General features: G+C 54.8%; 1 protein-coding gene across 2 annotated transcripts; it reads left to right on the forward strand.

Annotated features, from left to right (window-relative positions):
- The first annotated feature begins 1,624 nt into the window (after positions 1-1,624).
- LOC142493392 (uncharacterized) lies at positions 1,625-11,774 on the forward strand. 2 transcript variants are annotated; one of them, XM_075597375.1, is made up of 3 exons: positions 1,625-3,745; positions 3,840-3,994; positions 11,629-11,774. In XM_075597375.1, the coding sequence occupies exons 1-3, from the start codon at positions 3,421-3,423 to the stop codon at positions 11,644-11,646; spliced, it is 498 nt and encodes a 165-aa protein (XP_075453490.1). In that variant the 5' UTR covers positions 1,625-3,420; the 3' UTR covers positions 11,647-11,774. The 2 variants fall into 2 exon arrangements, with proteins under 2 accessions (XP_075453490.1, XP_075453489.1); XM_075597374.1 differs by having other exon boundaries at positions 1,626-3,994.
- Positions 11,775-12,282: the final 508 nt, after the last annotated feature.

Raw genomic sequence — 12,282 nt, forward strand, 5'->3', positions numbered from 1 at the left:
ACTCAACCTCTCCCCCAAAGCCACCGGCCCTGACCTGAGACCATCCCCAAGGTAAGTCTGAATTTTAACGAAAAATAGTTTATTGTACGCCAGTCGAGGAAGGGGGATACATCATGGAGCGGAGCTGGGACCACTGCTGATCAACAGGGGTGTTCAGCTGGCAAGCGACCATCACCTCCCACTACAGAGACAAGGAAGGTGTCCAGCGGATCCTGGACACGGTCTCTAGATCACACAGACTCACAGCTGATCATCCATACATGTGAGAGGAGCACGGAGACTTATGCTATCAGGCAATATACTATCATTTATTTATTTTTTGTTAGTGCACAGTTTTATGGTTGATTGAATACATGTATATAAAGATATTTTACATTGCTTGCACCCTCTAATTTTTTTGTTTTTGAAGCCTGAATTTTATATGTATTGGGGGGTGGGTGTATATTTTTATATGTATTAGGAGGGGGGTGTATATTTTTTATATGTATTGGGTGTGTGTATATTTTTTATATATATATATTGGGTGGGGGGTCGCACATTTTACTATTGTGTCCATTATTTTTGGAGAAGCCACCTGGCAACCCTATCTATACACACAAACACACACTCTGCAACCCCCTCTATATACACAAACACACTCTGCAGCCGCCCTACACACACTGTGCAGCCCCCCCTCCCCTACACCCACAAAACACACTCTGCAGCCCCTCTCCCCTACACCCACAAAACACACTCTGCAGCCCTGCTCCACCTTCGAGTCACAAACCACACACACAAGACACACAGCAGCCCCCACGTCTAGACCACCAAACACACAGTGCAGCCCCCCTGTAAACCTACAAAACTGCAGAGACACACACACCAACAAAAAACAATCTGCAGCCCTCCTCTACACTCGCTGAAGACCCCCCCACACCCACAAAACACACTGCAGACACACACACACACCAACAAAAGACTGCTGCTCCCCTTTACACCCATAAAACACACACCAACAGCCCCCCTCTACACCCACACACTGCAGACACAAACACACCAACAAAACACTCTGCAGCCCTCCTCCACCCTCTACACCCACAAAACACACACAAACAGAACACATACTTCAGACACATACACACACCAGTAAAACACTTGGCTGCCCCCCTCTACACCCACAAAACACACAGCAGACACACCCACACCCACCTTTCTCCTCACTCTCCTGTGTGGAGCTCTAAGGCTGCGGCCCCGCTAGAGCTGACCGCGCTCCTGCTTGAGAGCGGTAACATCACCAGCTCTCCAAGCATGAGCGCCGGGTGTCCTGGCTATTTCAAAAGCACGCACAGGGGGGGGGGGGGGCGTTGCGGCAAGTTAAGCACACTTGAAAGTTAATTTTTTTGTTTATCCAAACGCCAAGCGTGGGCCACGCACGAGTGCACACCGCGTGAGCGGGGATGTATATCTATGTATGTAAGTAAAAGCGGCAAGCTCAGCACCCCCTCCTCCCCCTCCACTTTGACTACCTTTACCCTTGTTTCCCTTTCATTCCCCACCTGCCTTCCCTTGATTCACTGGTCTACAAGTCATAAATATGTTTAAATTAAAACATTAGGAAGCCCCTATATGTATGATTGACTTATAGGTGTATCACTTGGTTTATTGTGAATCTAGTGTTGAGCATATTCAACTTGCAGTGTTTGCAACAGCTTTTTATTTGTATTTATACACCTGGAATGTGCTGCCAAACAGTCTTATCATTTTGCTATTGTGTATGTCTGTATATACATTTGAGATGCTCTCCGTGCATAAAATATGTTTACAGTGAGTTGCACAGACATTAAGGACTTTAAATAGCATGGATATTAGCTAATAGGCATAAAGCACTGAAGGGGTTAAAGTTTTAATGCCGCTTTCGCGGGCTTTTAGGAATTTAAGAGGCTGTCGCCACTTCTCCCCACTCCAAGACGAAGCCCTCTGCGTAAGGGTGAAACGCGTTGAGGGGGAGATGCTGGTGTAGCCCTGGTGTGTGTCAATAAAGTTTTTTGGAACAAGCCATCCGGGAGCCTTTCTTTGGACATGCGCAGTTGCGCCGCACTTCTACCCATTCTCTGACCTGCATCTCGGCAGCGGCACGCAGGAGGAAGCGAGGAGAGCGGTTCCACAACCCAAGGAGCAGGTGAGGTTATCCTTTCCCCCTGCACCGGTTGAACTAGTGACCCTGCTTAGCTCTCCCACGCTTACCCCAGTGTCCTTATCTACTGACCTGCCTCACACTGAAGCGCTTGACAGATTTTCTGCAACGGACATTCTCCCTGTCAGCAGCTCGTGGACTCAGGCTGTTATATTTCCCTGGCACCGTTCCAAACACTTTCCCTACTTACTTGCTCGGCAATTTGGGATTAACCCCGTGCTTCACACGTGTGGTTTGAAACACACACACACGTTACAGGGCTACACCAACATGGATACTGCATCTGAACCAGATCCAGACTTTTTATTCAGTTGTTGCAACACTGCCAACCGGTTGCACAGAGCGGAGGCTATTTTTAGTAACACAAAAGAATTGTTTTGTGAGGACACTGCAGACCTCAAGGTACACTTCAACAAGTTGGAGAAATGCTTACTCTCACGACAACGCACATGGTGGGAAATCACCACGATGGAGAATTACAGTCGCGTCAAGCGCATCCCCAGGGGGTTAAGACATACCAAAACACCCTCCTTTGGCTTTGTGAATGGGGAATTTGAGCAACAATGGTGCCACATTCTTAATGATTGCTCATTCAAGTTAATGGACTTGATCATCAGATTTAAATCTGAAGAAAATAAAATGGTGTCCAAACAAATAGCTGAATTGCAACACCAATTAAAAGCCTTTTCGCACATGGAGAACTTTAAAGAGCTTGATTTAAAAACAGCTAGCAAGCTCAATAAACAAGAAAAAACCATCATGTTAAGTAAACAAGCAAAATTTGAGCGCGATAAGGCAGATTATGAGGTGAATCAAGTGTACATGTGGCAAAAATTACCATCTAGAAGCAAAGGAAAACCCAAAGCGAAGAAATCCCATAAGGAGGGTGGGGGTAATAGATCCATCCTGAAAGGTAACAGGGACAATGATTTAACTTCACATGCTGTGTCTTTTTCACTTTCTGAGAGTGATTTTTACCCATCTTCTGGAGATGAAAAGGCGGGCACCAGTGAGATGATGCCTCCAGATCGACCGGCCGGTAAGAAGTCTTCAAAAAACGAGGAAAGACAAGAAGAGGCAGGAGGAAGAACCTACAGTGGGATGCCCTCAAAGAGACTGAAAACTTAAGTATTGAGAACAGCAATGTTATTAACATTTCCAAGTATGAACTGACGCATTCAGAACTGTCCGTTTTACATCTAGGACTATCTTTTGCGCCTAGCACGTCATTTAACCTGTTTACCACAATGGTGGATCTTTTCAAATTCACAAGGAAACTAACCCTGAAACGTTTTTTCTCCACCAAAAGTAATGTGTCCAATACTCTGTTACCCATTTATGATGCTAATACAGTTGTCCCCTTTCCGCTAGCTTTTCAGGATCAATGCAATCAACAGGACCTTAGTGATCTCTTCATGGAGAACAATACCCTAGATGATCCTGTTGATTTCCTGGGGAGTATAAATTCTGGCCTCAAGAAGAAGTCGGTGTTCTACCCCTCACATATGAGGGGTCAGTACATTGACATCTTCCAGAAGGGCATTGAGAGAGATCTCTCACTCCTAGCCAAAGGTATAGGACCTAGGGGTTTGCAGCGAGACAATCTCACTATGGATCAAAGGGCAGCTTTAAAATCTCTGAGTAACAATGATCTTATCCTTATTAGGAAAGCAGATAAGGGTGGCGCTACAGTGGTGCTCGATCGAGATTACTACGTATCGGAGGCCAAACGGCAGCTGGGGGATCCAGAAGCGTACCATACCCTCGACAGGGACCCTACTCCTATGTTCATTAGAGAGTTCCAGGACCTCTTGGACGAAGGTGAGATTTTACATGTTCTCTCGCCTAGTGAGCGGGACTTCCTCACTACTCCAGATCCTATCACTCCTATTTTCCATCACCTGCCCAAGATACACAAAACACTCACTGCACCCCCAGGCAGACCCATTATTTCATCTATTGGTTCCCTGGGTGAACACCTATCACAATATATAGATCACTTTCTACAGCCACTAGTCGTTTCTTTACCTTCACACGTTATTGACACCAAGCACGTTTTATCCCTTCTAGCACCTATCACTTGGCACCCTAGCTACATCTGGGTTACCCTAGATGTGGCTTCCTTATACAATATTATTAATCACGAGCATGGCCTCACAGCCACAGAGCACTTTTTACAACACCATTCTACTTTTTCGCCAGCACACATAGTTTTTATTCTCGATAGTATCAGATTTTCACTCACGCACAATTATTTTTTCTTTGACCAGCAGTATTATCTCCAAACACGTGGGACAGCTATGGGGACATCCTTTGCCCCCTCCTATGCCAACCTGTTCATGGGTTGGTGGGAGATGTCCCACGTGTTTGGAGATTCGAATCCCTTCAGGCGTCATGTGGTGTTTTACAAACGCTACATTGACGACCTGATCTTGATCTGGAGTGGTGGGGAGGAAGACCTTTTGAGGTTCTTTGAATACCTGGCAGACAATACTCTCAACTTGAAATTTACTCACACATATAATAAAAACCAAATTTATTTTCTAGATTTAAATTTATATGTGGACTAGCTGAGAGACCCGGCGTTGCCCGGGATGTAATGTTCCCGTTCCTCTCTCTCCTCCCCCCTCTCTCTGTTTGTCCCCCATTCACATCAATCCAGTCCCCCCCTCCCTCCCTCCTTTACAGCTTCATGTAGCGTGTGTGCGTCAGTCACTGTGTGTTTGCTCGCGCGTCAGTGAGTCTGAGGCAGAAACAAAAACACACACAGACTGACTGACGCACACACAGTCAGTGTGTGCCTCAGTCAGTGTGTGCTTGCGTCAGTCAGGCTTTGTGTGCGCGTCAGTCAGTGTGTGCGTGCGTGCGGCAGTCAGTCAGTGTGTGCGCGCGGGGCGTCAAAGGCAGGGGGGGGCGTCAAAGGCAGGGGGGGGCGTCAAAGGGAGGGGGGGGGTCAAAGGGAGGGGGGGGGGCGTCAAAGGGTGGGGGGGGGGCGTCAAAGGGAGGGGGGGGCGTCAAAGGGAGGGGGGGGCGTCAAAGGGAGGGGGGGGGCGTCAAAGGGAGGGGGGGGGCGTCAAAGGAGGGGGGGGCGTCAAAGGGAGGGGGGGGGCGTCAAAGGGAGGGGGGGGGCGTCAAAGGGAGGGGGGGGCGTCAAAGGGAGGGGGGGGGCGTCAAAGGGGGGGGGGCGTCAAAGGGAGGGGGGGGGCGTCAAAGGGAGGGGGGGGGCGTCAAAGGGAGGGGGGGGGCATCAAAGGGAGGGGGGGGGGCGTCAAAGGGAGGGGGGGGCGTCAAAGGGAGGGGGGGGCGTCAAAGGGAGGGGGGGGGCGTCAAAGGGAGGGGGGGGGCGTCAAAGGGAGGGGGGGGGCGTCAAAGGGAGAGGGGGGGGGCGTCAACGGGAGGGGGGGGGCGTCAAAGGGAGGGGGGGGGGCGCCTCAAAGGCATGGATTCCTCCCCCTGCATTTCCTGCAGTGGACAGGAGGGGGGGGGGCAGTGGACAGGAGGGGGGGGGCAGTGGACAGGAGGGGGGGGGCAGTGGACAGGAGGGGGGGCAGTGGACAGGAGGGGGGGGCAGTGGACAGGAGGGAGGGGGCAGTGGACAGGAGGGGGGGGCAGTGGACAGGAGGGGGGGGGGCAGTGGACAGGAGGGGGGGCAGTGGACAGGAGGGGGGGGGCAGTGGACAGGAGGGGGGGGCAGTGGACAGGAGGGGGGGGGCAGTGGACAGGAGGGGGGGGCAGTGGACAGGAGGGGGGGGCAGTGGACAGGAGGGGGGGGGCAGTGGACAGGAGGGGGGGCAGTGGACAGGAGGGGGGGGCAGTGGACAGGAGGGGGGGGCAGTGGACAGGAGGGGGGGGCAGTGGACAGGAGGGGGGGGCAGTGGACAGGAGGGGGGGGCAGTGGACAGGAGGGGGGGGCAGTGGACAGGAGGGGGGGGGCAGTGGACAGGAGGGAGGGGGCAGTGGACAGGAGGGGGGGGCAGTGGACAGGAGGGGGGGGCAGTGGACAGGAGGGGGGGCAGTGGACAGGAGGGGGGGCAGTGGACAGGAGGGGGGAGCAGTGGACAGGAGGGGGGGGCAGTGGACAGGAGAGGGGGCAGTGGACAGGAGGGGGGGGGCAGTGGACAGGAGGGGGGGGCAGTGGACAGGAGGGGGGACAGGAGGGGGGGGGCAGTGGACAGGAGGGGGGACGCAGTGGACAGGAGGGGGGGGCAGTGGACAGGAGGGGGGGGCAGTGGACAGGAGGGGGGGGCAGTGGATAGGAGGGGGGGGCAGTGGACAGTGACACACACACACACACACACACACACACACACCTCAGTTGATGCGCCCTTTCTCAGTTCCGTTTGGCGCCGGAGGTGGGGAGCGACACCTACCTGTTCTTCCGGGCGCCGCCACCGTCTGACTCGGCGCCGCGAGGGAGGAAGGGGGTCCGCCATCTTACGCGCCGCGTGGCAGCTGCGGGAAGCGAGGTGATTTGGAGCGGGGAGGGGGGAGAGGTGATTTGGAGCGGGGAGAGGTGATTTGGAGCGGGGAGAGGTGATTTGGAGCGGGGAGAGGTGATGCCGCTGGGGAGGGGGAAGAGGTGATGCCGCTGGGGAGGGGGAAGAGGTGATGCCGCTGGGGAGGGGGAAGAGGTGATGCCGCTGGGGAGGGGGAAGAGGTGATGCCGCTGGGGAGGGGGAAGAGGTGATGCCGCTGGGGAGGGGGAAGAGGTGATGCCGCTGGGAGGGGGAAGAGGTGATGCCGCTGGGGAGTGGGGAGGGGGAAAAGGTGATTTGGAGAGGGGAGAGAGGTGTGTGTGTGTGTGTGTGTGTGTGTGTGTGTGTGTGTGTGTGTGTGTGTGTGTGTGTGTGTGTGTGTGTGTGTGTGTGTGTGTGTGTTTTATTTATTTTTTTGGACCTTTGGCCCGTCACTCCGCCTCAGGCCAATGAGAGGTGTGGGGGGCGGGCCAAGGGGGTGGTGTGAGTGTGTGAGGCCAATGAGAGGTGTGCGGGGGCGGGCGGGCCAAGGGACCAATGAGATTGCCGCTAGGGACACCGGACATCCAGCAGGCAGGCATGCATGCAGGCAGGCAGGCAGGCAAACATACAGTGCTTTCACTAATATAGTATAAGATATGGAGTACAAAATTCAATCAGACATTTATAGAAAGGAGAATGCCAGGAATTCATTGCTTCATTACAACAGTTGTCACGCACGCCCCTGGTTAGAGGCATTCCAAAGGGACAGTTCCTGCGATTACGCCGGAACTGCTCCACATTGGAGGCCTTTATCCACAGGGCGAAAGAGATGAGAGGGAGGTTCCTGTCGAGGGGGTACGATGGTGTAGACCTTGATCAGGCATACCAGCATGCACTGAATATTGATAGGAATACCCTCACCAACATGTCAGCCAACAGTACACAGATAGACACACAGGCCGAGAACACAGAAGCGCCATTCTTTATTACAAACTATAGCGAACAAGCAAACTCAATTAAAACTATCATACGCAAACATTGGGCCACACTTTCACTAGACCCTTTACTAAACAAAATAGCATGTGTGGGACCCAAAATAGTGTTTCGTAGAGCAGCTACGCTAGGGAATCTCCTGTCACCTAGTTTGTTGAAAACTACTAACACCAACCAGAATAAACTGTCTTTTTTCCAAAATTGATTGGATCATTTAAATGTGGGCATTGTAAGATTTGTCCCAAAATGAGGAAAGTTAAACATTTCACTGATAAAGAGGAAACACGGAAATATCAGATAAAAACCTTTATGTCATGTCAGACAATTATGTCATACTAGCTGAGAGACCCGGCGTTGCCCGGGATGTAATGTTCCCGTTCCTCTCTCTCCTCCCCCCTCTCTCTGTTTGTCCCCCATTCACATCAATCCAGTCCCCCCCCTCCCTCCCTCCTTTACAGCTTCATGTAGCGTGTGTGCGTCAGTCACTGTGTGTTTGCTCGCGCGTCAGTGAGTCTGAGGCAGAAACACAAACACACACAGACTGACTGACGCACACACAGTCAGTGTGTGCCTCAGTCAGTGTGTGCGTGCGTCAGTCAGGCTTTGTGTGCGCGTCAGTCAGTGTGTGCGTGCGTGCGGCAGTCAGTCAGTGTGTGCGCGCGGGGCGTCAAAGGCAGGGGGGGGCGTCAAAGGCAGGGGGGGGGCGTCAAAGGGAGGGGGGGGGGCGTCAAAGGGAGGGGGGGGGCGTCAAAGGGAGGGGGGGGGGGCGTCAAAGGGAGGGGGGGGGCGTCAAAGGGAGGGGGGGGGCGTCAAAGGGAGGGGGGGCGTCAAAGGGAGGGGGGGGGTGTCAAAGGGAGGGGGGGGGACGTCAAAGGGAGGGGGGGGGGCGTCAAAGGGAGGGGGGGGCGTCAAAGGGAGGGGGGGGCGTCAAAGGGAGGGGGGGGCGTCAAAGGGAGGGGGGGGGCGTCAAAGGGAGGGGGGGGGGCGTCAAAGGGAGGGGGGGGCATCAAAGGAGGGGGGGGGGGCATCAAAGGGAGGGGGGGGGCGTCAAAGGGAGGGGGGGGGGCGTCAAAGGGAGGGGGGGGGGCGCCTCAAAGGCATGGATTCCTCCCCCTGCATTTCTGCAGTGGACAGGAGGGGGGGGGCAGTGGACAGGAGGGGGGGGGGGCAGTGGACAGGAGGGGGGGGCAGTGGACAGGAGGGGGGGGCAGTGGACAGGAGGGGGGGGCAGTGGACAGGAGGGGGGGGCAGTGGACAGGAGGGAGGGGGCAGTGGACAGGAGGGGGGGGCAGTGGACAGGAGGGGGGGGGCAGTGGACAGGAGGGGGGGGGCAGTGGACAGGAGGGGGGGGGGCAGTGGACAGGAGGGGGGGGCAGTGGACAGGAGGGGGGGGGCAGTGGACAGGAGGGGGGGGGCAGTGGACAGGAGGGGGGGGGCAGTGGACAGGAGGGGGGGGGGCAGTGGACAGGAGGGGGGGGGGGCAGTGGACAGGAGGGGGGGGCAGTGGACAGGAGGGGGGGGGCAGTGGACAGGAGGGGGGGGCAGTGGACAGGAGGGGGGGGCAGTGGACAGGAGGGGGGGGCAGTGGACAGGAGGGAGGGGGCAGTGGACAGGAGGGGGGGGGCAGTGGACAGGAGGGGGGGGCAGTGGACAGGAGGGGGGGCAGTGGACAGGAGGGGGGGCAGTGGACAGGAGGGGGGGGGCAGTGGACAGGAGGGGGGGGCAGTGGACAGGAGGGGGGGGGCAGTGGACAGGAGGGGGGGGGCAGTGGACAGGAGGGGGGGGGGCAGTGGACAGGAGGGGGACAGGAGGGGGACGCAGTGGACAGGAGGGGGGACGCAGTGGACAGGAGGGGGGACGCAGTGGACAGGAGGGGGGGGGCAGTGGACAGGAGGGGGGGGCAGTGGATAGGAGGGGGGGGGCAGTGGACAGTGACACACACACACACACACACACAAACACACACACACACACACACACACACACACACACACACCTCAGTTGATGCGCCCTTTCTCAGTTCCGTTTGGCGCCGGAGGTGGGGAGCGACACCTACCTGTACTTCCGGGTGCCGCCACCGTCTGACTCGGCGCCGCGAGGGAGGAAGGGGGTCCGCCATCTTACGCGCCGCGTTGCAGCTGCGGGAAGCGAGGTGATTTGGAGCGGGGAGGGGGGAGAGGTGATTTGGAGCGGGGAGAGGTGATTTGGAGCGGGGAGAGGTGATTTGGGGCGGTGAGGGGGGGAGAGGTGATGCCGCTGGGGAGGGGGGAGAGGTGATGCCGCTGGGGAGGGGGAAGAGGTGATGCGCTGGGGAGGGGGAAGAGGTGATGCCGCTGGGGAGGGGGAAGAGGTGATGCCGCTGGGGAGGGGGAAGAGGTGATGCCGCTGGGGAGGGGGAAGAGGTGATGCCGCTGGGGAGGGGGAAGAGGTGATGCCGCTGGGAGGGGGAAGAGGTGATGCCGCTGGGGAGGGGGAAGAGGTGATGCCGCTGGGGAGGGGGAAGAGGTGATGCCGCTGGGAGGGGGAAGAGGTGATGCCGCTGGGGGAGGGGGAAGAGGTGATGCCGCTGGGGAGGGGGAAGAGGTGATGCCGCTGGGGAGGGGGAAGAGGTGATGCCGCTGGGGAGGGGGAAGAGGTGATGCCGCTGGGGAGGGGGGAAAAGGTGATTTGGAGAGGGGAGAGAGGTAGGTGTGTGGGTGTGTGTGTGTGTGTGTGTGTGTGTGTGTGTGTGTGTGTGTGTGTGTGTGTGTGTGTGTGTGTGTGTGTGTGTGTGTGTGTGTGTGTGTGTGTGTGTGTGTGTGTGTTTTATTTATTTATTTTTTTGGACCTTTGGCCCGTCACTCCGCCTCAGGCCAATGAGAGGTGTGGGGGGCGGGCCAAGGGGGTGGTGTGAGTGTGTGAGGCCAATGAGAGGTCTGCGGGGGCGGGCGGGCCAAGGGACCAATGAGATTGCCGCTAGGGACACCGGACATCCAGCAGGCAGGCATGCATGCAGGCAGGCAGGCAGGCAAACATACAGTGCTTTCACTAATATAGTATAAGATACCTGCTACAATGCGGATGTAAGTAACAGTATGTGGGACTTACCAGCAGAGCCTTAAAAATACGCATTTTAGAACACTTAAGGCTCATTAAGAATTTAGACATGACACATCCGGTCCCAATCCACTTTAACAACTGTCAATTGGGTTCTGTGGATAACTTTAGCTGTTGCGCTATAGAACACATAGTCCTCCCCCCTCGGGGAGGTGATAGAATCAAGCTCCTACACCAAAGGGAGGCGCATTGGATCCACACACTAAATACATTACAACCCAATGGACTTAATGTGGATTGGGATCTACGATGTTTTCTTTAAGAGACATATAGGAGTGTTATATGTGGAATGCATATATGTATATATTACAGTCCTCCTTAGAACAGAACGTCTAGTGTATATTTCTGACCTAGTCTCCGCACTGTCTCCTTTATTCCCTTCCTCCCCCCCCCCCTTTCCCCTCTCCCCCCCCCTCCCCTCACACCCCCCCCCTTCCCAACCCCCTCCTCCCCCTCCACTTTGACTACCTTTACCCTTGTTTCCCTTTCATTCCCCACCTGCCTTCCCTTGATTCACTGGTCTACAAGTCATAAATATGTTTAAATTAAAACATTAGGAAGCCCCTATATGTATGATTGACTTATAGGTGTATCACTTGGTTTATTGTGAATCTAGTGTTGAGCATATTCAACTTGCAGTGTTTGCAACAGCTTTTTATTTGTATTTATACACCTGGAATGTGCTGCCAAACAGTCTTATCATTTTGCTATTGTGTATGTCTGTATATACATTTGAGATGCTCTCCGTGCATAAAATATGTTTACAGTGAGTTGCACAGACATTAAGGACTTTAAATAGCATGGATATTAGCTAATAGGCATAAAGCACTGAAGGGGTTAAAGTTTTAATGCCGCTTTCGCGGGCTTTTAGGAATTTAAGAGGCTGTCGCCACTTCTCCCCACTCCAAGACGAAGCCCTCTGCGTAAGGGTGAAACGCGTTGAGGGGGAGATGCTGGTGTAGCCCTGGTGTGTGTCAATAAAGTTTTTTGGAACAAGCCATCCGGGAGCCTTTCTTTGGACATGCGCAGTTGCGCCGCACTTCTACCCATTTTCTGACCTGCATCTCGGCAGCGGCACGCAGGAGGAAGCGAGGAGAGCGGTTCCACAACCCAAGGAGCAGGTGAGGTTATCCTTTCCCCTGCACCGGTTGAACTAGTGACCCTGCTTAGCTCTCCCACGCTTACCCCAGTGTCCTTATCTACTGACCTGCCTCACACTGAAGCGCTTGACAGATTTTCTGCAACGGACATTCTCCCTGTCAGCAGCTCGTGGACTCAGGCTGTTATATTTCCCTGGCACCGTTCCAAACACTTTCCCTACTTACTTGCTCGGCAATTTGGGATTAACCCCGTGCTTCACACGTGTGGTTTGAAACACACACACACGTTACAGGGCTACACCAACATGGATACTGCATCTGAACCAGATCCAGACTTTTTATTCAGTTGTTGCAACACTGCCAACCGGTTGCACAGAGCGGAGGCTATTTTTAGTAACACAAAAGAATTGTTTTGTGAGGACACTGCAGACCTCAAGGTACACTTCAACAAGTTGGAGAAATG

Source organism: Ascaphus truei, chromosome 4 (assembly GCF_040206685.1).
Source record: "Ascaphus truei isolate aAscTru1 chromosome 4, aAscTru1.hap1, whole genome shotgun sequence".
Taxonomy (NCBI): domain Eukaryota; kingdom Metazoa; phylum Chordata; class Amphibia; order Anura; family Ascaphidae; genus Ascaphus; species Ascaphus truei.

Coding starts and splice junctions, on each gene's coding strand:
- LOC142493392 (XM_075597374.1), top strand. CDS start 3,421: ATGGTGGATCTTTTCAAATTCACAAGGAAACTAACCCTGAAACGTTTT. Junction 3,995..11,628: donor CCAGGACCTCTTGGACGAAG/GTGAGATTTTAC, acceptor CCCCACTCCAAG/ACGAAGCCCTCTGCGTAAGG.